Source organism: Rhinichthys klamathensis, unplaced genomic scaffold (assembly GCF_029890125.1).
Source record: "Rhinichthys klamathensis goyatoka isolate OS25496 unplaced genomic scaffold, OSU_Roscu_1.1 h1tg000356l_1, whole genome shotgun sequence".
Lineage (NCBI taxonomy): Eukaryota > Metazoa > Chordata > Actinopteri > Cypriniformes > Leuciscidae > Rhinichthys > Rhinichthys klamathensis.
Window position 1 is genome coordinate 884,611 of NW_026606865.1, and position 26,234 is coordinate 910,844.

General features: G+C 36.6%; 2 protein-coding genes across 15 annotated transcripts in view; one reads left to right on the forward strand and one right to left on the reverse strand.

The window, feature by feature from the left end:
- The window catches only part of usp39 (ubiquitin specific peptidase 39), an 81,947-nt gene extending 80,471 nt beyond the window's left edge, over nt 1–1,476 (forward strand). Inside the window, exon 14 of the mRNA XM_056232810.1 lies at nt 1,465–1,476. The gene's annotated coding sequence lies outside the window, so the exon portion shown is untranslated. The remainder of the gene's footprint in view (nt 1–1,464) is intronic.
- ank1a (ankyrin 1, erythrocytic a) overlaps nt 1–26,234 on the reverse strand; it is a 93,026-nt gene that overhangs the window by 38,953 nt on the left and 27,839 nt on the right. For 9 of the 14 annotated variants that reach the window (XM_056232803.1, XM_056232801.1, XM_056232798.1 and 6 more), the window contains 19 exons: nt 25,542–25,640; nt 25,212–25,310; nt 25,019–25,111; nt 24,863–24,935; nt 24,700–24,720; nt 17,918–18,014; nt 17,595–17,673; nt 16,000–16,115; nt 14,350–14,574; nt 13,319–13,473; nt 12,336–12,547; nt 10,469–10,673; nt 8,606–8,702; nt 8,150–8,378; nt 6,906–7,034; nt 5,994–6,113; nt 4,587–4,671; nt 4,368–4,442; nt 2,354–2,485 (listed from right to left, as the gene is read on the reverse strand). In XM_056232803.1, coding sequence (XP_056088778.1) covers nt 2,354–2,485; nt 4,368–4,442; nt 4,587–4,671; nt 5,994–6,113; nt 6,906–7,034; nt 8,150–8,378; nt 8,606–8,702; nt 10,469–10,673; nt 12,336–12,547; nt 13,319–13,473; nt 14,350–14,574; nt 16,000–16,115; nt 17,595–17,673; nt 17,918–18,014; nt 24,700–24,720; nt 24,863–24,935; nt 25,019–25,111; nt 25,212–25,310; nt 25,542–25,640 — 2,341 coding nt within the window. The remainder of the gene's footprint in view (nt 1–2,353; nt 2,486–4,367; nt 4,443–4,586; nt 4,672–5,993; nt 6,114–6,905; nt 7,035–8,149; nt 8,379–8,605; nt 8,703–10,468; nt 10,674–12,335; nt 12,548–13,318; nt 13,474–14,349; nt 14,575–15,999; nt 16,116–17,594; nt 17,674–17,917; nt 18,015–24,699; nt 24,721–24,862; nt 24,936–25,018; nt 25,112–25,211; nt 25,311–25,541; nt 25,641–26,234) is intronic. The other 5 variants (XM_056232797.1, XM_056232799.1, XM_056232795.1 and 2 more) reach the window with 5 other exon arrangements.

The following is a 26,234-nucleotide window of genomic DNA, read 5'->3' on the forward strand; positions in this document are numbered from 1 at the left end:
TAGTCGAATCAGATTCGTCAGGTCCTGCCTATAGTCGACTAATAGTCGAATCATGTGTGTGGTGTTGGGGAGGGGGCGGGGCTTTAACATTTTAAAGCCGCGATGTACAGAACATCACACAAAGATAGAAGAAAATGTATAAAAACATTTTGGATCAATAAAAACTAAGAAATAACATAAATAACTGCAGAAAGGCCACACTGCAGATAGGATTTGCATTTCACATGCAAATCAAATTAAATTGGCTGAATTGCCTGTACGAGCATGCTCTATAGGCCTACAGCGCAACATCGATGCACTGAAAAATAATCAACAATTAAGAACATAATATAGGCTACTTTTATAATAAATAAAAATACAAAACGAAATAAGTCAGAATCAAATCACAAGAAGCAGAACAAATGTGTGCAAAATGCCTAAAGTGCAGGGGAACAAATATTCAAAACACAAGTCACAAATAGTTAAATTAGATCACCCTGAGTGATCAATTAATAAAATAAAAATAAAGAAATTATTAAAATAACGAAAGTATGGCCAGGATTGTCAACTTTGTATTTTTAACTGCAGAAACAACAATAAACGCTAAACTAGAGCGGCAGTCTTTTTAGCTATAACGTGTTCACAGTATCCAAAAATCAAATTAGAACCGGCTGAAATGTTTTGAAATCACTTATCCATACCTGATCGAAAAAACTAAATCCAGTCTTTCACTCGGCCTGTGTCCGTTTGAGTCTTTTCACATTGTGTGCGCGGATAAAATACATTCTAAAACGCTTAACGTGAAAAACGCTTAACGGCTTTGTCCTAAAACTGTTATATTAAAAGATCAAATTCTGTACACACCTTATATTAATAAAGCATACTATATAGCTTACAGAAAAGCAGATGAGCCCAGAATATGAACGCAACGCGTTTTATTATAACTTAGGCTACGTTAAGCATTTTCCTCCCATAGAAAACCGTTAAAGAAAAAGCTTCACGTGACTTTCAATAGGAGAAACGCGTTGCGTTCATATTCTGGGTTCATCTGCTTATCTGCACATAGAATGGTTTCTTAAGGTGTGTAGCCTACTGTGTACATACATTAAGCACGTAAAAGTGCCATTTAAGCGTTTTAAAAGCTTTTTTTCACGTTAAGCGTTTTAGAACGTCCCGAGGAAAACCAACCTGTTAACGTTGGCCGGCAGAAGTGCTTTCCTGATGCTAAATCCAGCCTTGGAGTATATCCTTTCTGATGGTGTGCATCTTTAGATTGTCTTATCCCAGACATTTTTAAAGATTTAAATCCCTGCCGACAAGACGCTCCTCTGTCGGTCACGGATATCGAAAGTGAAACTTAAATCTGTCACGGGGTGTTTGGATTTATTCACCCTGCGCGCACGTTAAAATATTTATTAAAAGCTTCTTTCTTTGCACATTTTTATCGACAGCATTATCATAATAGGCTGTATATTAACATATTGACAGAAAACCAGTAGTTCTATGTGAAATCAGACATTGAGCACACTCATATAGCCAAAATGACATAATCCTCGTTTAATAACACATCTGCGAAGATTCGACCGTGAGATTGGTAGTCGAATCAGGCTCCTCCTATCGAAGCATCGAATCTTCGACTATTCGGGGTCACCCCTAGTGAATATACATGTAAACACAGCCAGTTATGTTTTAAGTGAACGTGAACAGTTGAGAAAGGAAACACGTGTAACAGTATAAAGGATCAATGCGTGAGGTCTTAAAGTGACAGCAGCCTAACATACCTGCTGCCAAATTATGAGATAATATGAAAAATATATATATTTTCCCCATGGTATCGATGTCAAAATTGTGGCCAGTGAAAATGCTGGGTGGCCTGTAACTTTGGAAAACTGCTAGCCACAGTGGCTGGTGAGCAAAGAAGTTAATGTCAAGCCCTGGCAGTCAATAGATGTGACATCCCAAGATGATAAGTGCGGCGCAGCCTTGAAGAGACTCGAAACTCTCCTGTTTCAACAACAGTTATTTACACCTCTGGTTTGAAAAGGGTTCATAAATGGGGGTTTGGAAAGCCATGGTAAGGTGGGAGGGTAGAGGGGTGGTGAGAGGGAGGAGACTGCATGATAAAGGCAGGGCCTGAAGCGCAGCAAGACAGCTAATTTGCATTCCTGCAAACTGGGTACTCACTTTATGAAGTTTTGATAACTCTACATCCCACATCACTGCAGATTAAAAGCATGCTGATATGTATAGCAACAAATATGGCAGCATTTTCATACAGTTACGTCACATGAGACAGATGAATAAGGTCGAATTTGCTCGCAAATCATTTAGGTATTCTTATAGGATCATAGTGAATGGACACTGTGGCACTCACTTTTAGCTTTCTTCCCCTCTCGAGCGGCCCACAGGTTGAGCAGTGTTGAGCTCTGCTCTAAAAGGGAGTTGGGATTCTCCACACGGATCTTATTTATTTCATCTACATTAAACTGCAGTTCACGTCCCAACTCTGCACAGGAATTAGATATGATACATTATGTGCTAGCATGAATGAATTTGTTCCTTCACTATGAACTGACTCATATTAGACTAAAGCATGATATAGTGAAGGATGAGGGCTACATTTGTGCCACTCAATAAAATACTTTTGTATCAATAAACTGACAAATCAATAATCAATCACATATGAATTGTAGAAATTGGTGGATAAACAGCTAAAGCAAAAATAAATGAATCAACAATCAACAAAGAAATCAGAAATCAGTGTCAAAATAAACACGTTGAAAAGCTTCGCACATTTATTTTCTCACGGATTTATGTTTTAGGTCTATATTTATGCTCTAGTGTTACGCCAGTGCATTCCTAGCCACTTATTAAAAAAAAACAGGTAAAAAAAAAAACATTATAATAGGCATCTGTAGCTCTTGAAGATTAAAGTAATTATGTGTTGACAAGAGTATTGACAAAAAACACTGCAGGAAATGAAAAGTTGAAATAAGAAAAATGTGCATTTATTTGCATATATGATATGAAAGTGTATGACACAATCTGACACGCCTCCTTCCAAACCTCACATCATTGCTACATTTTGTAGACCTAAATTGACTAAACTAACAAAACTATATATATAAGAGTCTACTTATAAGAATCTACTTAATTTAAATCTCCTTATTTTTAAGTTAATTTACAGACTGAATTCAATGAAAAGTGCTTAGATAATTAAAGGGATAGTTCGGCCAAAAATGATATTTAAACCATGCATTACTCACCCTCAAGCCGTTCGAGATGCATATGTCAATCTTGTTTCAGACGAACACATTTTCAGTTATTTTAGAAAATGTCTTAGACCCTTCAGTGGATATAATGTGAAGCAATGGGGTCCACCTCCTTCAAGTCCCAAAATGTGCATATATCCTTCACAGAAGTAATCCATCCGGCTCCAGGGGGATAAACGAAGGCCTTATGAGGGTAATCCGTGCGGTTTTGTCGTAAAAATATACATATTTAAAACTTTATAAATGAAAATATCTGACTTCCGGCAACGATCGACGCACGTTCACGGGTTATGTTTTGCTCTGCTCTCTGGCTGCGCGGGCGCGTTCGTTCTACGTCACGACGCTACGTCCTACCTCGTACGCCGACTTCCATCACCCGTGGACGCGCATCGATCGTTGCCGGAAGTCAGATATTTTTATTTACAAAGTTTTAAATATCTATATTTTTACGACAAAACCGCACGGATTACCCTCATAAGGCCTTCGTTTATCCCCCCGGAGCCGGATGGATTACTTCTGTGAAGGATATATGCACATTTTGGGACTTGAAGGAGGTGGACCCCATTGCTTCACATTATATCCACTGAAGGGTCTAAGACATTTTCTAAAATAACTGAAAATGTGTTCGTCTGAAACAAGATTGACATATGCATCTCGAACGGCTTGAGGGTGAGTAATGCATGGTTTAAATATCATTTTTGGCCGAACTATCCCTTTAAGTACAATAATTAATTGTTTTATTAGTATTCATTCCTTCATTTATCTGTTTATACAATAACTGTCAAATGTCCTAATTTTATCATTAATTGATTATTGATTTGTCAATTAGTTCAACAGTTGATTATTAGGTTGCATGAATAGGCCCCCGTATGAAGCCCCTATAGCATGACAAAAGTTTAGCTTGTGCAAAATTATCTCTTGTAAAGCCAAAGAATTAAGCCAAAGCTAGTCAAGATTTGATCTCATCTGCACATGCTAGACATTGTGGTAAATTTGGGACCTTAAAGTAAATGACTTGTCAAAACATTTTGAATGGACATCTGCCTTGACAAGACATGGCCAGTTAAGCATTCTGCTTGTGAAGCGAAAGAAGTGCATTCAAACCCACACACTCACCAGCCCAGCTCAGGCCTAGCTGTTCAGCTATTAAAGCCATCTTTAACTCCGTCCTTTCCATGGCGCTCAGTGATGCTGCAGAAACCAGACCATCATTGGCTCAAGAGTTCAGCAATCTGATGCTGCAGCTCACATCTTATTCAAAGCAGGGTCAGGCAAAGGTTGTATGAGATTTGGGGGCTTAACATGCAGGAGCTGTCAGTGTGGGAGCAATCTTACCCAAGGCTGGTTCATTTAAAGCACTGTATCTTTCTCTCAGAGCCAAAGGTGTCAGAGTCCTCCTTCGTTCATCACTTCCTATGATCTGTTATAAAGAAATAAATCACTGTTAGAGAACAAATATATATATACACTCACCTAAAGGATTGTTAGGAACACCATACTAATACTGTGTTTGACCCCCTTTCGCCTTCAGAACTGCCTTAATTCTACGTGGCATTGATTCAACAAGGTGCTGAAAGCATTCTTTAGAAATGTTGGCCCATATTGATAGGATAGCATCTTGCAGTTGATGGAGATTTGTGGGATGCACATCCAGGGCACGAAGCTCCCGTTCCACTACATCCCAAAGATGCTCTATTGGGTTGAGATCTGGTGACTGTGGGGGCCATTTTAGTACAGTGAACTCATTGTCATGTTCAAGAAACCAATTTGAAATGATTCGAGCTTTGTGACATGGTGCATTATCCTGCTGGAAGTAGCCATCAGAGGATGGTGGCCATTAAGGGATGGACATGGTCAGAAACAATGCTCAGGTAGGCCGTGGCATTTAAACGATGCCCAATTGGTACTAAGGGGCCTAAAGTGTGCCAAGAAAACATCCCCCACACCATTACACCACCACCACCAGCCTGCACAGTGGTAACAAGGCATGATGGATCCATGTTCTCATTCTGTTTACGCCAAATTCTGACTCTACCATCTGAATGTCTCAACAGAAATCGAGACTCATCAGACCAGGCAACATTTGTCCAGTCTTCAACTGTCCAATTTTGGTGAGCTCTTGCAAATTGTAGCCTCTTTTTCCTATTTGTAGTGGAGATGAGTGGTACACGGTGGGGTCTTCTGCTGTTGTAGCCCATCCGCCTCAAGGTTGTGCGTGTTGTGGCTTCACAAATGCTTTGCTGCATACCTCGGTTGTAACGAGTGGTTATTTCAAAGTTGCTCTTCTATCAGCTTGAATCAGTCGGCCCATTCTCCTCTGACCTCTAGCATCAACAAGGCATTTTCGCCCACAGGACTGCCGCATACTGGATGTTTTTCCCTTTTCACACCATTCTTTGTAAACCCTAGAAATGGTTGTGGGTGAAAATCCCAGTAACTGAGCAGATTGTGAAATACTCAGACCGGCCCGTCTGGCACCAACAACCATGCCACGCTCAAAATTGCTTAAATCACCTTTCTTTCCCATTCTGACATTCAGTTTGGAGTTCAGGAGATTGTCTTGACCAGGACCACACCCCTAAATGCATTGAAGCAACTGCCATGTGATTGGTTGATTAGATAATTGCATTAATGAGAAATTGAACAGGTGTTCCTAATAATCCTTTAGGTGAGAGTGTATATATATGAGTGTTTGTGTAGGGAATGTAAGCATGTGACATATTTTGACCTTTGTGTTATTACCTTAATGCATGGTGGCATAGTAACGTTGAGGTTGCACAAAACATGTTGACAATCTTCGTATTTGGTTGATTTGCGCAAGAAAGACAAAAAGCCAGAGGGATCTTTACTGCTGTCTCGCACCTGGGAGAAAAGGAAATGAAGTGGAAATACTATGAACATGTGATGATACAGGCAATTCTTTGTTCATAAATATTACATGAGTCATAAATTATTTTGTTAGATTTCTTTTTATTATACATAAAAAATTTAATTTATTATGTAAAATATTATCAAATGAAAATTTAGATTAGCTCTTCCAGTATGTCTAATTTCTTCTTTCATTCTTTTTTTCAATGAAAGCATTTGATGACGTGTAAAGCTCCAAAACGTGTACCGGATTTGAATGTGTGCAAGTGTGAATGAGACTTTCACAATGTAAATGTCAGGTCTGTTCCATACACAGATACTCGATGGATCATGACAGCCCTTGCAGACTGTCTTCTTTAAGCTAGTTTAGAAAAGAGAGAATTGGATATTGTGCAAAATAACCAAAATAAACCAACCAAATAAACCCTAACTTCACAATGGGTGAAAGAATCCATTTTGTAATCAATAAAAATGTAGTTTTGAGCAACTGAGCAGAGATGACCTGTAACTTTTCTAAATGTCATAATCATGTAACAAACACGTATTCATTACTTCAACGAGCTCATTGTTTCTGCCTTAAATGATTACATTGTTTAAATTAACTGTGATTTTGTATATGTACATTTCTGAAATACAGTTACAGTTACTCTGATAACAGATCACTCTAAATTCTAATGTGGACTCATGCATTTTCTGTAAAGCTGCTTTGAAATGATGTGTATTGTGAAAAGCGCTATACAAATAAATGTGAATTGAATTGAATCGAACTGTGTGTGATGGCTTTACCTTGACAGACACAGGCAGTCTGTTGTCTCTGAAGGCTTGGAAGCTGAAACAGCGAGGCTGCTGGGCGGCTTTCCTTATGGGAACCAGGTTTCCTGAACACTCCAAGTACAACGGCATGCCCTCCATGACCTACAGAACAAACACCAATCGCTGTATTTAGGGTTACAGTAGATTTACAGTAGATGCACCCTAAATCAATCACATTTGACAATATCTAGTAAAGTCAACATGAAACTTTATAAGCAACACATTTACTTCTGTAATGTCACGTATTTCAGAATATTGAAAGAGAGAGAGAAAAAAAATGTAGGTTTGAATGTTATCTATGCGGATTTGATTGGATTGTGAAAAGTGGGGTTTCCATTCTAGAATAGAGCCAAACCTCAAATGTCATTTTGTGTTCAATTATGGAAAGATACTTATTTTCTGAAACACCACCATCTGGCTTTTGGTTACAATTATTTTCCACGCCCACACTGTAAAAAGGGGTAGCCTGCAATATATATACAGTATATATATATACAATATTGCTGAATCGACCTAACTACTTTAATGTATACCAACAAAACTAAATTATATTAGTTGAATACAATCAGTTACCTTTTTTTTTTTTTTTTTTCAATGTGATGTCAGCTGAAAGTTGTTTAAATGGTGAAACATGTTACTATGTTTATACGAAAAATTACTAAAACAATTATTTTTGTTAATACTTTAATTTGGAGAATTGTGCACTCAGGTACAGTAAGACCAAGACCATGAAATCAAACTTGACAATTCTTGTATTATTATGGAATATTGTGGAATTTATTATAAATGATTTATTCGTGCACATTTTCTTAAAATTCACGCATCCTTGTGATCTTTAATCAAAATAACTGTTCCGTCATGTAGTGACGTCTCTTCTCTGACGATGAGGGCGGGGAAACCTGTCACTCACATGAGATCCACCAATAGCAAACCACAACCATCCAACTATCCAATCAAATCCCCACAGACAAAATCAAGCCCCGCCCTACATTTGTTCTTGTTCCAGAAGTCGTTTCACTCGGATATACGTCACAATAGAGAAGAAAAGACTTTCTTTTCATGCTGACTTTAACAGGGTCCATTTTTATTTCATTTTGACTTTCTGTTTTTAGGTTTAAATGTATTATTGTAGAAATAATGGCACTTGCTGTAAACACAATAGATGCATTGTAGATGTATCGTCTATATGAAGCACATAACACACTATATCATATGACCTCAATGTCTCTGCTACGAGCCACTTCAGAAAAGTTCTCGTGCTGCTCCAGGGTTTTATCCATTTTGTCATCAGTCATGCAATAACAACGGAGACGACCCTCTCTGGCTTCATTCATCTTTGCAAAAACTACAAACTTGGCCATGTACGGCACGGCGGACAGCTCGCGGTACAGAAGGTTAGCGAAGGACACGGCCTCCGCCGTCCGAGGACAGTCTGCCAGCCAGAAACTGTGGGAGAGCAACACGTAGAGTGAGGGAGGTTTATAAACCGAGCAAGGTCAAATAATACTTTCAAATTCAACTTTTAGCACATTTAAACACAACTTTGTTGCCCAAAGTGCTTCACAAATTGAGAATTTAATCAAAAATATTTCACATAATAGTGTTCACTCAATGAGAAGTCCTAGAGGAACTAACATGTGATGTCGAGGTTATGGTATTCAGTGACGGCTTACCGGGCAGAGACGTTGGTGGTGAAACTGGCACAATCATTGGAATACATAAGTTTGGTGGTGCCAGTTATATCTTCCCACTGGGCAGGAGCTGTGCCACCTATGAAACGTAGAGTAATCCGGGTGAAAATAAACATGCAATGGATAAAAACACAAAAATAAAAACCCTTATAAAAAAGCCTTGCTTTGGGCGTCCCATTTGATAAATCTGGTTACTGTGGTTTTAAAATGATGGTTTTTGAATAGTATAATATAAGAAAGCATAATCCTTGCATTGATCAATATTGAACCTTTGTTGAGATTTGCAACTTCTGTGCCTCTAGTGGCATCAATTGCAACTCATTTTTGTGTCTTTTTTTTTTCAGTGTTTCAGTTTTTTCAGAGGGTGTGTCTATTATATTCTAGTTAGATATAGATTTGTCATCTCCTTAAATGCAACTTTTTTTTGCTCATTTTTGTATAATCTACACCCCCTTCAACAAGCCGTATGATATAAGCTATTATTCATCCCTAAAAAAATGTATTTTAAAGAGCCAGTCAAACTATGAATGGCTTCCTTAATTGTATTTGCACATTCAACTAGAAAATATTTTAACATTAAAAACGACACACTGCATCACGTTTAATTAGCACCTATTGTTTCCTACACATATATTTGTACATTTAACTTTCCCCCATTTTATTACATAATGATATAAACTCATTTTCCCAATCAGTATTTATCTAAACACCCTTAAAGAAAAGAAGAAAAACTGTAATGCATATGCAACAATATTATTATTTATATATTATTATAGTATGTATTAATATGTTGAATTAGCTTTTTTTTTTATATTTTTTTATATTAGTTTAGGTTTTGGTAAATTTGTTATGTACTTATTATAGTTTAATATATATATATATATATATATATATATATATATATATAGCATTAATTTATTTGCATTTCAGTTTTAGTAATTTTTATTACATTTTATTTCAGTTAGTTTCTGATTTTTGAAGCCTTTTTAAGTAGTTCATCTAATACTTATATTTCCTTTTATTTTAGCTTTATTGTAATGAACAAAAAAGTAGTTGTAGTTAACAATAACAACACCGTTTAGCAATTGTATAAATCTGAATGTAGAAATAAATATCTAATAGAATAAGAAAAATAAACGTACACAATTTTGCTTCAAGTAAAATGATCCCGTTTTAAGGACGTTTCGATTTTTCATCACCAGAAAATAATGATTAAGAAAAATATTTTTGGGGGGTATTTTACAGTGTCATTGTTACACGTTACATGTAGTTATAATAACTATAAATTATGCATAATTACATGCAACTTACCCTAAACCAAACCCTAATCATAACCTAAGTACATGTAGTTACTTAATGTTACTTAAATGTATAAATACAGTGTAACAAAGACACCTGAAAATAAAGGGTAACAATTTATGGTAACACTTTATCTGACAGTGTCCTTGTTACACATGTTACATGTACTTACCATAGTAATAACAGTAAACTATACATAATTAGTAATTACATGCAACCAAAACCTAATCCTACCCTAACCCTATAGGAAGAACATGTAGTTGCTTAATATGACTCAGTACTTAAATATATAACTACACTGTAACAATGACACCTTAAAATAAAGTGTAACCCAATTTATTTTAAGGTGAAGTATGGAGTAATATGAATTATTTACATATACTTACTATAGGGTTAGAGTTTGGTTTAGGGTTAGTTGCATTTAATTATGCATAATTTACTGTTATGACTATGGTAAGTACATGTAACAAGGACACTGTAAAACAAAGTGTTACCAAATAAAGTGTAACCATTGTTTGCAATGTAAAAAGCTGCATGTCTGGTTACCGATGACACTGCAGAGCAGGCGGAGGCTGGTGGTGTCGCCCTCGCCGGCGTCCCGTGGACTCGACCTCCAGGAGGGAGGCAGAGGAATCCTCAGGCCAATGGGACGGTGAAACTTGCGCCGGCGAGGCTCTACTGTCACCACAGGCCCGAACGTGGCTTGGTTCCCCAGAAGCTTGGCCACCAGCTCATCGGGGACCGGCTGGGCCTGAGTGCCGAGGAGAACACCGAAACAGTGCGGAAGAGCGCAAAGCACAAGATGAGATGGGGTGGGGAAGAGCAAAGGTGAGAGAGAAGAAAACGGCATGAGAGTCAGACACGGAGAAATAGCAAATGGTATATTTACGTATGAATGGAGGGAGGAATAAATGAGAGCGAGGTTCAGTACAAACAACATTTTTTATGAGAAGAAATCAAGGGAAAGAATCGACAGAAGAGATCTTAATATATTTTCTAATTATTGCAATCATTGCAATTCATGACACCAAATTTAGCTTGTCAAGCAGTCTTATTTATTAATGGAAAATGTGGTACAAACATTGAACCAAAATTGAGTAAAAACTAAAGACACGGACACAACAATTTGACCCTGTATAGTTGTAAAGCTTTTGAAGATCTTTGAGTTCATTATAATCATTACAGATTAGGTTGTCAGGTGTGCTATATTGAGGTTAATATGTTGATATCAAAGCATTACAATCCTTGGACAGTTCTCACATTCTAATGAATTATAAATAAAGTGTACATTTGTAAAAACATATTTGGGTATTCGTTGGATCAGGAGTGGAATTAAGCAACATTTGACTGAAAGTATTTCTCACAGACTTCGTGTTTCCTGGATCATATGTCTTCTTTTATTGTCTCTGTAATTCAACCAACCTGAGCTATCTGCAACAAATCTTCCAAAAATACCAAAAACCGAGTGCAAATCTGAGAAACATTTCTGTACGTCATTGCGGAAAAAGATATGAAATGTTACTGGGAATTTCATTTTATGCCACTTTACAGATTTCCTGACTTCCAGTGTTTTTAAACAACATGAAACAATGTATATAGGTTATAATCCAGCACAATGAGAACTGATCAAGTTTGTCAATACATTAAGATTATTAGGTCACTTCTCACAAAGAAAAAAAAAACAGCAAAAATAATGTAACAAATGATATAAATGATTAAACATATAATGGGTTAAAAACACACACAAAAAAAAATCAGCTTTGGTACGAGCTGGTTGTTACACTTGAAAACAAAAGTAAAATACATGCATTTCATTCTAAGTTCCAGAAATATAAAATATAAAATTGCTTTAAAGATGTTTGTGTAGCTATAAAGATCTAAAAAGTATAATAAAAATGTCAGTATCTCAGTTAGACGTTTGTGTATATAAGGTGCTTCAGATATTTTCAATAGTACAGAAAAATAGTCATCATCCAATTATTACTAAGCTTCAGCTTGCTTTTTTATCCTTCTCAACTTACAACTTCCTCAGAGAAAACCTGCCATTGCCCTGAAACATTCAAACAAACGATCCATCCATTCTCAACTCTTGCTGCTTTTATTCTCCTGCACTGTAAATATGTCTGTATATGTTTTGATCCAAGCAGGAAGTAGAAAGATACCATCCCATACTATACCACACTTCATATTTACCATCACCGAGCAACTTACAAAATTACATTCATTCACAATCCAAAGGCACAAGGTTAAATTAGCAAGAAATGAAAGATGAGATGTTTGACCGAACAGGAAAAACAAAACAAAACAAAACAGAAAAAATCTAAAAGCTGCCAGATTCTTTATAGTAATACGCAGGAGATAAGCTTCCTCCATTTTCCATCACATCTTCCTCCTCATCATCCTCCCATCTCACCTGCAGTCCAAGACGGACACGCTTGGTGACGGCCGTCTCAGGGAAACTGGCCTGGACCAATGGCACCAGCTTACTGGTGAGAGAACCCCCTTCTGGGCCAATCAGATCGTTCTCCTGCTGGATACGGGACACCACGGCAAAGTAGAGCGGGAAGTCGGTCGAGATGATCCGCCTGATCCTTTTCTTCACGAGTTCCTCCTGACTCTCCAGGTCTTCAGTACACAGTCAACAGAGAAAAGACGATGAATGAACAACGTTCGCAAATGAATGAGACAAAATGACCACAGTTCAGAAACAGGACATTTATGCAGACATCACAACGCCTGGCAAGAACATGTCTGACAGATTAAAAGTAAGCAAAAAAAGTGTATTTTACATTAAAAAAAATTACGACGCCATATTCAGTTTTTCGTGTTTTCACTGTTATACGGTAGGTGGCGCTATTACGCATCTTCTGAAAGAGTACTGAATCTCCGGATCAAAACAAGTGATAAACGCATTGCTTATGCACGTTGTAGACTTTGAAAAAAATGCGAATTTGGGACCAAAAATTATTCAGACAGTTGTTTTGCTGAAGTGTTTTTTCTTTAATTGCTAATGCAACCTTTTTTACACCACAGACTGAACAACATTAAAGCATTGCTTGGTAATTTGTTGACCTAAATTGGCATTATCTAATTTAGTAGTTAAATTTAACAGCTGACAGATATTCAACATAATTCATTTGTGAGAACTGAAGGATGGACAAAACCAGTGAAATATCAACTGAGTTCTTGTCATGTTTTATTACCATTTTCTAAAATATAGTGAATAAACTGTGATAATTTGAGAAATGTTGAAGGTGTCTGAATACATTTTGGTTTGACTGTATAAGAATTGCTATAATTTAACAGCAAATGTTACTGTATATACTGTACATAAGCCGTCAATACAGTATAACCACATTAATCTGACTTTAAACAGCAGCATCAATTAGTACACACCTTCATCCATGCCATTGAGGATGGTCTCCAACACCTCGTCACCATATCGATTACGATGCTCCTTCCAGACTGATCCGTTCTCACTCCTCAAGACCACAAGTTCACGATCTCCCCGACCGAGTGCCGCAAAATGAGGAATCTCAACAATCACAGGCCTTCAGGAGCAATATGAGTTAAAGTGTTAGTTTGCAATTTAAAGGTGCAGTGTGTCATTTTTAGTGGTGAGGTTGCGAATTGCAACCAACAGAAGTTATGGTGGCGACACAGAAGCGCTGCGCTGTTACACTACGTGAACTCACTCGAGGCCAACAGAGAAGGAAATGAATAGTTGAATAAAGTCGTTATTTTTGTTTGTTTTTTGCGCACAAAAAGTATTCTCGTCGCTTGATAAACTTAAGGTTGAGCCACTGTAGTCACTCGGACTATTTTAACGATGTCTTTAATAACTTTTGGGCCGGCCAGTTTCGATCCCTTAAGAAGCCTATGGAGGAGTGATCCAGCTCTCAGATTTAATCAGAAATATCTTCATTTGTGTTCTGAAGATGAACGAAAGTCTTACGGGGTTGAAACAACATGAGGGCGAGTAATTACTGACAGAATTTTCATTTTGGGGTGAACTAAGCAATGAGGTTTCTTTACAAAGATAAATTAAGAAATTAGGTTTACTTAATTACTCAGTAAAACGATATGTTATTGCGATTATTATTGTCACTTGTTCATCATTGTGTCAGTGTTTTATTCGCTGACTTTAGCTCGCTTTTTAGCAGGAAGAACAACATAGTGACGAAACACGTTTGTCCGTTTAGGGCTCCTGTAGAAACATGTAAGTGTAAGGGGACCCGCGGTGTGTGTAGATAGAAATGGCTCATTCTAAGGTAATAAAAACATAACGGTTCATTAAGGTCTTTATACACCACCGAAAACATAGTTATGTAGCCTATATGATATTGCATTTCTGTCAACAGATCCTCCTAAATATTACACAATATTTCACAAAAAATCCTGTATTCTGTCTAATTTGGTTTCCTCACCCCAAGAACTGCATGCCGGCGGGACCCAGAGAGATGATCCGGCTGGCGAGACCCTCGCCCTCCACTAAAGGAGGGGGTGTAGCGAGTTTCTGAGGCTTGACCAGGCGGCAGGTGATGCGTGTCGGAGCCGCACAGGTTCGAGGAGGTATGATGACACGCAGGCCGTTGTGTCTACTCCCTCTCATCGAGCCGCCACGAGCGTCCACCATGAAGCTCACCAGGAAACTGCAGAACCAAACGGACATGCATGAATTCATAGGTTGATCGATTAATTCATTGGTTTCACTTTATTTTGATGAGCCTTTAACACATTGGGCCCTATCTTGCTCCCGGCGCAAATGACTTTGTACACTGATGCATGTATCATTCCTATTTTGCACCCGCGCAAAGCGGGCTTTTCCCTCCACAGACGCACGTCGGTAAACTAGGAAATGAACTTGCGCTCCCTGGGTGGGTCGGCGCAAAAAGGAGGCGTGTTTCGGCGCAAACATTCCCTGGTGCTATTTTGCAGTTCCAGAAAACAATTCCGCCACTGACCAGAAAAAACCTAGTCTAAAGTCAGTGGCGCGTTGTGCGTTGTTCATAATGCTATTTTAAGCGCGCATGTTTGGCCATAATGTAGCGGGTGCACAACGCGCATACACTTAGATTCTCTCATCAACACAGATGCAGCAGTTTTTATTTTTGCAAATCATACATTATAACAAGGAAAAATATTAACACATGAGGGAAATCATTGTGGTGTCCATGAAGATGTAAAAAAATGTAGGCCTAAATCTAGCTTACACATTTACCCAAATTTTTCAGGCAAATTGTAGTGATGACGGATCAGACCTGTTTGCCCAATAGTGGCAAGACACATATGTATATAAGGACATCTGACAAATTAGCTTGTCCGTCGAGAACCAGGAAAAAAAAAATCTCCCATCCCCATACAACGTCACTTCTCTGTCTTTCACGGCCCTGACAAGAACGTCGGTCTCCTCGGCTGTGAACCGCTCCTGGCGCGCGCCTGGTAAATCCGCCATAATAATAACAATCCGCCATGCAACATGCGCACCTGCTCTTAAAGGGTATGTTGGATGACGCTCTGATTGGTTTATTTCACGTTACGCCCAAACCACACCTATGAATAATGAAGCTACTTCAGACCAACCCCTTTTAAACTTGCGTCGGGCGCAAGAGTCATTTATCCCGCCGGTAAAATAGCAACAGCGCCCAAGACCCGCCCACAAAGTTACTTGCGTTTCAGATCGTTAAAATAGGGCCCATTCTGTTGACTATGAATAACGTTGCAACCTACATGACAACTAACTCTCATTAGAGTGTGAGTAGAGTATTAGTAAACTGGTAGGGTTTGGGTTAGCATAAGTTGACATGTAGTTGCAAAGTTACTTATAGTCAGTATAATGTCTGTTGAGGAGCATCACAATAAAGAGTTTGCAGATATAAAGCAGAAAGTCTATACTCTAATGAATACTCTAATACTCTAATGAGAGTTAGTTGACATGTAGTTGCAAAGTTATTTATAGTGAACAGAATGTTTAAAAGGGACGATCAAAATAAAGGGTTACCAATTCATAATATTTCAATTTCAACTGAATTCCTCCAAAATGTCCCCAATACTTCTGGTAGGGGAAGAAGACTAACCCGGTGTGGATGGGACTGGCCACCGGACTGACATTGTCTGATGTTTCTGTGGCGGGACTGCTGGGAATCAGGGAATCCTCATCGTACTCCTTGGCCAAAGGAAGTGGCGTCTGCTGCTGTACATGTGTAGATATTGACACGTTACAAAAATACATACACATAAATACACTGTACAAAGTGAATGTGTGCAGTTTTGATCTTATATTTTTAAGTTATCTGATTTGACCCTTAAAATAACTTTCATTTGTCTAACCTAATGTATTCATGCTTTTTTTTATTACCTCTTTGAATGATTTATTTAACTGGACTAAAACTAGTTAATATGTAGTGATAAAGTGTATACAAAGTATTCTACAAAAATACAATATTATTATATACACCTGTAACCTATAATTATTGTTTTTATATTTTATAATTATTGTAACCAAAAATTGTTTCTTAAAAATATATAAAACTATGGTAGTCCTAAGTATTTTAAAGAATACTATGATATGGGCCCATTTCAAGTGTCTGAACGGTACTAAGATTAAAAATGTATGCAATATATGCTAACTTTCAAAGGTGAGTTGCAATGTTTTTTTAAAGAAGTCTCCAAGGCTTAATTTATTTAAAAATACAGTAAAATGTATTCAATTCACATTCATTTTACTGTATTTTTAATCAAATAAATGCAGCCTCGGTAAGAGACTTCATTCAAAAACATTGCAACACACCTTTGAAAGTTAGCATATATTATTTACATTTTTATACAAAAAAATTAGATTAGAATTTAGAAATTAGAATTTTACAATTTAAAATATCTGTTTTCTATTTGAATATATTTTGAAATGTCATTTATTCCAGCTGAATTTTCAGAAATCATTCTAATATGCTGATTTGCTGCTCAAAAAATATTTCTGATTGTTATGAATGTTGAAAACAGTTGTCCTGCTTCATATTTTGTGGAAACCGTGATATTTTTTTAAATGATTTTCTGATAAATAGACTTTTTTTTTGCATTTATTTGAAATACATTTTTTTATAACAATTTTAAAGCCTCTACTGTCACTTATGAACAATGTAATGCATGATTGCTGAATAAAAGTATTAATTTATATATATATATATATATATATATATATATTAGGGCTGTCAAACGATTAACCGCGATTAATCGCATCCAAAATAAAAGTTTGTGTTTACATAATATATGTGTGTGTACTGTGTATAATTATTTTTAATACATAAATACCCACACATGCATGTGTATTTAAGAAATATTTGCATGTATATACTGTATATAGACTGAATGTAGCCTATATATAATGTATATTTTATATAAATATAAACATTTTATATATAATTAACATATTTTTCTTAAATATATACATGTGTGCATTTATATACAAAATAATTATACACAGTACACACACATATATTATGTAAACACAAACTTTTATTTTGGATGTGATTAATCGTGATTAATCGTTTGACAGCCCTAATATATATAAAAATCTAAACCCCAACTTTTAAATCTTAAAATGTAAGTACACAGTAGTAGTCTAAAAACACCAGTTATAAGGTGGGACCTGTGATGATACCAGTGTGCATATTACCTGCTCAATTTCATGTTCTTTCAGCATGACTGTTTCGGGAGACACGCATGGGATCCTTGGAAGAGCAGGGGAATGATTCCTAAGGAACACAAGTTAAAAATAAGTCTGACACAAAGGAATCAGAAAAAGACAGTTCTTCGGTCCCATCCTAACTCATCTCAGTGGCCTTTCCTCTGTTTGGGCTCTAATCTTTTCTATATTCAAACAATACTAAATCTGGTTCAAAATATTCTACGTAATGTCTTCCACCAACATAAGCTGTCCTCTACTTCCTGATTTATCTGATTCATCTTCAACATCATCACTGCAACTCTCCCTCGTACTCTAGAACTTTCTTGGGGGAAAGGAAATCCTCATCATGGTCCTTTAAGTCCTCCATCTTGAAATACCTGGCACCCTCGTTCCCCAGCAGCTCCTCGCCTGCCGCAAGGAGGGATGACAAGAGAAAAGAGAAAAAGACAAGACTTAGTGAAAGGGTTTTAAATGTGCGATCCAGAGGAAATGAACGCTGAATGAAAACTGATTGGACAATATGGAGAGGATATAAATGGAGTGAGAGCTGTTGAGTGAGTGAAACATGTTATGACAGTAACAAAGAAGCAACATGGTACTACCAAGGTTCATTTTAAAGGGATAGTTCACCCTAAAATTAAAATTAAGTCATAATTTACTCACCCTGGTGTTGTATAATGTCGAACGCCCTTCTTTCTTTTATGGACCATTTTTTTTAAATGTCCCGTTCGTGCTCGTCCATATAATGGCAGTGAATAGTGACCAGCATCAAGTTTTTTTAAATTAAAAAGATGCAAAAGGCCAAACCTATTTTTAGCCTAAACGCGATAAATCCTCTCTCGACAAATCAGAATTCAGTGAGCGTTCTACGCAATCCAACATCGGCGCGTTGAACAGAGGTTTGTTTATGTTCACTCATTCCTCAAAATGAGTGCTTTAAACGGTGATAACACTTTTGATGGCCTTGATGAGCCAGTGAGACCTACACCTGGGGTAGATGCTGCTGCCAAAGGTTTTCTGTTTATAATTTCTGCCAAAAATGGCATTCGACAATCAAAGAGCAAAAGTCGAATATCGTTCGAAAATCGAAATTTTTATTTAATTTTTATTAATCAACTGTTTTCTGTGTGTCAGTGTCTGCAAAGATGAAATTGACGATCAGCATCTCTGTAATGAACGCGCCTAGAGAGAAATGCATGTAATGGATTACATAATCAGAGAGTAGCCTATGCTATTTATTCGTTTTTAATTGTTTCGTTTAAAGACATTTCAAGCTTTCTATATAGATATTTTTCTCATGCCTGTGAGGCATACGCTGAATTTCGGTTAATTTATGATGAGATGCGCACCAGTTCACGTGCAATGCAAGTGACCACGCCGGCGCCTCCATGTCATGATTATATTGTCTATTTGCTTCTTATTTATTAAATCCAGGCAATTGGTTGATGAAAAAAATTATTAAAATTAAGATAGGCCTACAATATATACAAAACGAAATTCACTTTAAAGAAAGGCTTTCTACAGAACAAAACTTAATTAAGTGGCCAAAATCATCCATTTTTGGATTTTTCTTTTGTGGATTTATAGCGTTGTGAAAAAAAAAATTTTTTTACTTTGAATTTATCATCAACAATATTGTTGTTTGATTTAATAATCATTGTTCAACATGTTCAGACTGAGGGGAAAAAACATTTTAACAGGCTAAATTGAATATTCACAAAATGTGTGCGTCTAGGTAAAAAAAAATATTTTCCTGAAAACTATTGAAATGGATTTATCGCGTTTTGGAAAAGAGCTCCTCAAATACAATACATGTACCTGAGGTGAATTTATCTGTCGTGTTTGTCATAACAAGAAGTTATTGCATTCACATCTGTCACATCTGTCATCAGACAAAGGCAGTTCTGGTCTGGAGATATTTGAAATTGGGATTTCTAGGCATTTGTATTTTATAAATCTTGATTTCTCACGACTTGTGTGCTTTTTCTGGGCGAGACGGAGTGAACTGCTGCGCTGATACAGTTACACGAATGCGCACCTCATGCACAGAAGACCAAGGTCACAATTTTCGTTAAATAATACATTCCATTTCGGTTTGTTTTTCACCAAACCCTATCGTACACCACCAGAACACTTGGAATATACGGCACGTGTCACATGGGATTAATCTGTGATACTTTTGCATCTTTTTTAAAAAGCTTGATGCTGATCCCTATTATCTGCCATCAGGGGCGTCACTAGGCCCTTTTTAGGGGGGCTTCAAGCCCCCCTAAAAATGTGCGATTAATGTAGGCTACACAAATTTGTGTTCGCTTCAGTCTTGTTATAATCAGATTCAGCGCGTTCTTCATCTTCAATCCGCAGCGGCGCCGACAGAGAGCACGTCAGAAACAGAGGACAGTGTGTGTGTGTGTGTGTGTTCATGTGTGTTCATCTGAGCCTCATTGGTCTGTCACTGCTCGTCAATGTTAGAATATTTGAGATGACCAATCAAATCAAAGTAGGCGGGCTTTATGTTCACAGACGCTGCTGAGCGCGAATTTTAACAGTGCGACTCGACGCGTACGGTCAAGTGCGAGATAAGATGTAAGTAGCTAAACCTAACATTTCATATTTTACTTTTTTTAGGTCATAAATGTTAAACGAATGACAAAAAATAATCAGGCAAACTAATATAGTTTTGTCTAATTTCGCCATTTTGAACTGAAAATAGGCTGTAACGTGACTCATGTAATGTAATAATTAGTTTACAAGAAACATTAACAAAGCCGTTTTCATCATGTTAGGCACAAGATTAATAATGAATGTGTACATATTGAGGATATAATACAAATTGTAGCCTTTAGTAAATTAAAAAAGCTCAGCTTTAGGAGGGGAAGAGAAAGGGATGAAGAGACTGAGAAAAAAAAGGAAGAGTGATGGAGATGAGAAGAGAGCAGGTATTGACAAATAATCTGCCCACTGACATGGTTTTAAAGCTATTTCTTATCCTTTTTTGGTCTTCAAACGTCTTGAAATGCACATATCAGAGAAATAAAAAATTTGAACCCCCTACCAACCTCAAATTTAGGACCTCTGTGACTAAAGCCCTGTCTACGGCCCTGTGTTAGGCATAAGATCAATAATAAATGTGTAGCCTACATATTGTAAATGCATTTAATAAACTTAATTCCCTTTAGTAGCTTTCAGTAAATAAACGCGTCTGAGAAAATGATTCATAGGCAAAATCAACCTATCAATTGACCCTATGTTTACTTTCTTCACTGACAGACAAAAATGAAAAGCCTATATCAGTCAAAGCTCAGCTTTAGGAGGGGAAGAGACAGGGCAAGATAAAAACAAAGAGAAAAAGAGTGTGATGCTGATGAGGAGAGAAAAATAATTAGCTGCCCACTATCCAAGTTTTTTGGCCTTCAGAACATCTTAAAATGCACATATGTAGATCAGAGAAATCAAAATTTTGTCGGGGAGACCCCGAACCCCCTTATTTGCCCTACCTCACATTAGGGACCACAGTTATTATAAAACCGTGCCTTTGCATCGTAATGAAAATGGTTAATAGTGATCTTTAGATCCTAAACTAAAGTGTTACATTTTTTTATTTTTTTTAAAAAAATCATATTGGGGGCTTAGCCCCCCTAAAATGAAAATCCTAGTGACGCCCCTGTCTGCCATTGTATGGACGAGCATGAGCAAGACATTTAAAAAGTATGCATACGGCATTAGAACAACACCAGGGTGAGTAAATGATGACATAATTTAAATTTTAGGGTGAACTATCCCTTTAAGAACCTGAGTACTATGTAAACACCATGGTATTCATTCATTTGTTATACCAAAGTGTTATCTTATAAATTGTACCATGGTACTTCCACAATACTTTTTTTGAAAAGGGAAAGTAATGCGTTACTGTAATCAGATTACTATTTACTCTAATAAATGTAACCAGTTTCAGTAATCCCATCACAATTAATTTTGTGTCTTTACTTGCTTTGCATTTACAGTTTTCAGAAACAATGAATACTTTCAAGCCTAAATGTGACATCCAACAATGAATATTGTTTTGTTCAAAGTTATTTTGATTCCTTTTAATTGGTTGACAAGCCTGTGAACTCGTTCCCTAACTCTGCAAACTATTGGACATATAATCGTGGAGCGACACTACATTTCATCACTTCACACGGCAGATAATAGTAAGAGATCCATGAGAAACGACAGTTGTTCACACACTTCTTGTTTACAAGGACAATTTGGTGTATTTTTGTGTTGTCAAAATTCAATCATGTAACATGATTACTGTTCAAATGTGTTTCATTCCAATGTTGAAAAAGTAATTAGTAAGTAATAACTAATTACTTTTTTGAATAACTTTCCCAACACTGAATTGCATGTGAGTGAGAATGAAGAAAAGGGAAAGATTTGTGATAGACATACTGCAACAAAACGTATCAAAGCAAATTAATGAGAAACATTTGTGTGTGTGTGTGTGTGTGTGTGTATAATATTAAATTAACTACAAAGCATAGGCACAGATGACCTTCAAAACCCAGTGCCTTCAGTGATATCACACAGCTAAATGCACAGTCATTGGTAAACTGTGCTTGTTTTCATAAAAAAATAAGACATCAATCTTAATTGTGTCTATTAAGGTCATTTTATTAGCCGTTCTCTTGGGAAGTTGTCTTGCAAACAAACACACTATAATTAGTAGAGCAGAAAATAACTATGATTTTTTTTCACATAATCAACAAACCTGCCTTTCAAAAGCAATAAGGTCAAGCAGGCTTCAGTTCTTTCATAGACTGTATGTGTGTGTATAACATATAAACACCTATAATTAATATGGCATAGCCTATATATTGTGTATAGTGCTGTATATACTCAATATATATATATTAAATGATGAAACTTAAATTTATGCATTCGATTTGCACAAGGCCGCCATGTGAAGAACATCTGTGTGAGAGCCCGGATGTATATGAAACATTTTCACACCTTTAATATCTGTAACTTCACCAGGAGCTGAAATACAGTGCTGTCCACATTATAAGGCCTGCTTTTATATGACTTAATTATTGATTCCACAACAAGCTCTTAAAAAAAAGTGGTGACACTTTATACATTACTGATTTTGCAAATCATAATTCTGAAGAAATTAACAAATGCATGAATATAATGTAGTAATGTTATATTTGCAAATCCTTAATCAGTGTTTTTGTCTTGTAAATGTATTTGATAAGAAAAATTGCACAAGATAAGACTTGTTTTCAGAGACTATAATGTATTTCTCATAACCTATTGGGTACAAAGTATTTACCTGTGAAACGAAACAGTAGCACTTTATTTTTACAGGGACCCTATTACACATCTTACATGTATTTAATATCAGTAAATCATGTATAATTACAAGAAACTAACCCTAATTATAGAGTAAGTACATATTAATTAATATTACTCGACACTGATTTGTATAATCACACTGTAAAAAGGATACCTAAAATAAAGTTTAACCAAAAAAACAAAAACAAACAAATACATTTAATTTAACCCTCCAAATGCATTCGGGTCCATTTTGACCTGAAAAGAAGTCCATAATCCATAATTTTTAGTAAGAAAATTAAACAATATGCTTTGCAAAACTAAAATTTGATATTTCAAATAATTTATGATTTTTTTTATGAATAAAAAGGGGGTCAATTTAACAATAGCATGGTAAAACATGATGACATTTAAAATTTGTGCGCATTCACTCATTAAAGGAGTAGTTCACTTTTAAAAAAACTTTTGCTGATAATTTACTCACCCCCATGTCATCCAAGATGTCCATGTCTTTCTTTCTTCAGTCGAAAAGAAATTAAGGTTTTTGATGAAAACATTCCAGGATTTTTCTCCATATAATGCACTTTGCTGGGCACCAAACTGTCCAAGGTCCAAAAGACAGTTTCAGTGCAAACTGTTCAAAGGGCTTTAAACGATTCCAGACGATGAATAAGGGTTTTATCAAGCGAAACGATCGCTCATTTAAAAAAGAAATAACAAAGTTTAAGTTTTATAAGCTCAAAGCTTTTATAAGCTTGCTCTGTTCTGTGTGACTCTCCTGTTCGAACTCGTTCATCAAAATGAACGAATCTTTTTTCGAGTCATTTGATTCATTTAACGAACGAAATGAACGAATTGACTCGGAAAAAGATTCGTTCATTTTGATGAACGAGTTCGAACAGGAGAGTCACACAGAACAGAGCAAGGCGAGCATTTGAGTTTATAAAACTTAAACTTTGTTATTTCTTTTTTAAATGAGCGATCGTTTCGCTTGATAAGACCCTTATTCATCGTCTGGAATCGTTTAAAGCCCTTTGAACAGTTTGCAGTTTGCACTGAAACTGTCTTTTGGACCTTGGACAGTTTGGTGCCCAGTAAAGTGCATTATATGGAGAAAAATCCTGGAATGTTTTCATCAAATTAATTTCCTTAATTCCTTAACATCCTTAATTTCTTTTCGACTGAAGAAAGAAAGACATGGACATCTTGGATGACATGGGGGTGAGTAAATTATCAGCAAAAGTTTTTTTAAAAGTGAACTACTCCTTTAATGAGAAGTTACTGAACAGATACAATATAGTTTTAGTTGAAAAATATTAAGTTATGACCTGGAAATGCAACAGATGTATACAGTTTATTTATGCCTTACAAGAGTTATGATAAAGTATCTGTGTGTTTTATTTTGTGCAATTTTGATTATCAAGTAACTCTATATTTAAATCTAAGTTTTTGGACAATGAGACAAAACCTCTTTTTTTGCAGTGCAGTGTTCAAATATTGAGCATGCATCACTTTTTGTTCCCGGCCCACTGAACTTTCCATCACACAAATCTGTGCTACTCCAGAAAATAAAAATAAAAAGAGATGTAGCAGGTTAGTGGGAGAGGTTTCAGGAATAGTTAAGTATTTTGGAAGGCTTATTAACTTAAATGCACACATGCTGATGACACGTCCATCATAATTGTCAAAGTGCACCAGGGAATGACAATGTGTTTGTGTGTGTGCGCGCTTGAAATGAAGTCACTGTACGAAGAAAAAATAGGGAAATTCATACCTAACGTTAGCTGTGCAATTCCTAGAAAAACCAAGAGGAGTCTACTTCAGGATGCTCTTTAAATGCCCACTCATTTTTAAAAAAGTTTAAAGTCTTGTATTTCCAATTAAAATACATACAGCTCTAAAAAAGACCATGAAATTAAATCGAGAGCTGTATTTACCTTCATCTTCAGACACATCCAAGATCTCATCAACTGTCTCCGGGAAACTCATGCGATGTTTTTCTGTGGTGGTCTTAAAGGCAAATGTTTATTACGACAAAGTTTATTTTATAGCAGCCATAGTATCAGATTAATTTTATGAAAAGTGTAACTTACCATAGTGACTGTCTCTTCGGTGACCAGTTTGAGCACGTCAATGACTGAGATGTATCCAAGTCGCTTTGCAATGGCAAGAGCTGATGTACCATTCTATAGCAGATGGAAATATTATTGTTCATTTCATCAGTCAACGTCCAGCATATTTGAATAATCAATGACGGTAATTATTTTAAAGTGTCTGGGCTCTTACAGATGTAATTTCATTTGGTTGTGCGCCATGTTTCAGGAGAAGCGTCACGATGTCCGTATGGCCCTGTTGAGCAGCCTGATGGAGCGGCATATACCCCATCTAACAGTCCCACGAAGAAGACAGAAAGAAGAACCACACTTAAGATCTCTTTAACATGTCACTTGTTTCTGCTAGAGAGTGACCAGATTGAGTCAAGTGCAAATTAACACTCTTGCTTCTCAGACTTGTCTTCGGAGAAAAACAATTTGTCTCTAGAGTTTACATCTGAGACAAAGTTGAACGTTTGAAAAGTGAAACAACCGAACAAAGCAAAAGCAATATTTCCCTTACCCTGGTCTTGCTGTTTACGTTGGCCTGTTGCTGTAAGAGGAACTTAACCATCTTGATATTGCCGTAATGACAAGCCACATGAAGGGGAGTGTAACCCATCTGAAGAGAAATCAACAATGATGATCATAATCATGGACTACATTTACATGCACCCTTATAATGAGATTTAGGCAAAACTTTACCTCATGTAAACACAATATTGATAACGCATTATGCTCTTAACGCATTATAGTCCTTCACGTCTATTGCGATCTCAAAATTCTGGCCAGTTGATAATACCTGGAATATATAAATCGACTGCTGGCGGGAGATCCTTTTCCTATTTAGCACCAAAACTTTGGAACAGTCTTCCTACCATTGTCCAGGAAGCAGACACACTCTGTCAGTTCAAAGCTAGACTAAAAACACATCTCTTTGACCTAGCATACACATAATACATTTTAGACTTCTATAATTCAATGTTAGGCTGCATAGATTAGGTCAGCCAGAACTGGGAACACTTCCCTTAAATCCAGATGTACACGTTACATCATAAGAAGAATGGCATCTATGCTAATATTAGTGTCTTTGTTTATCCCGAGGTTTTCCCGCAGCCTGCCGGATCCAGGCCGTATCCAGATCAGACGAAGGAGATTCGCCTGGACCCGATGACAATGCAGTGCTGGAGTGTCAACTATCCTCTCCCTATGGAGG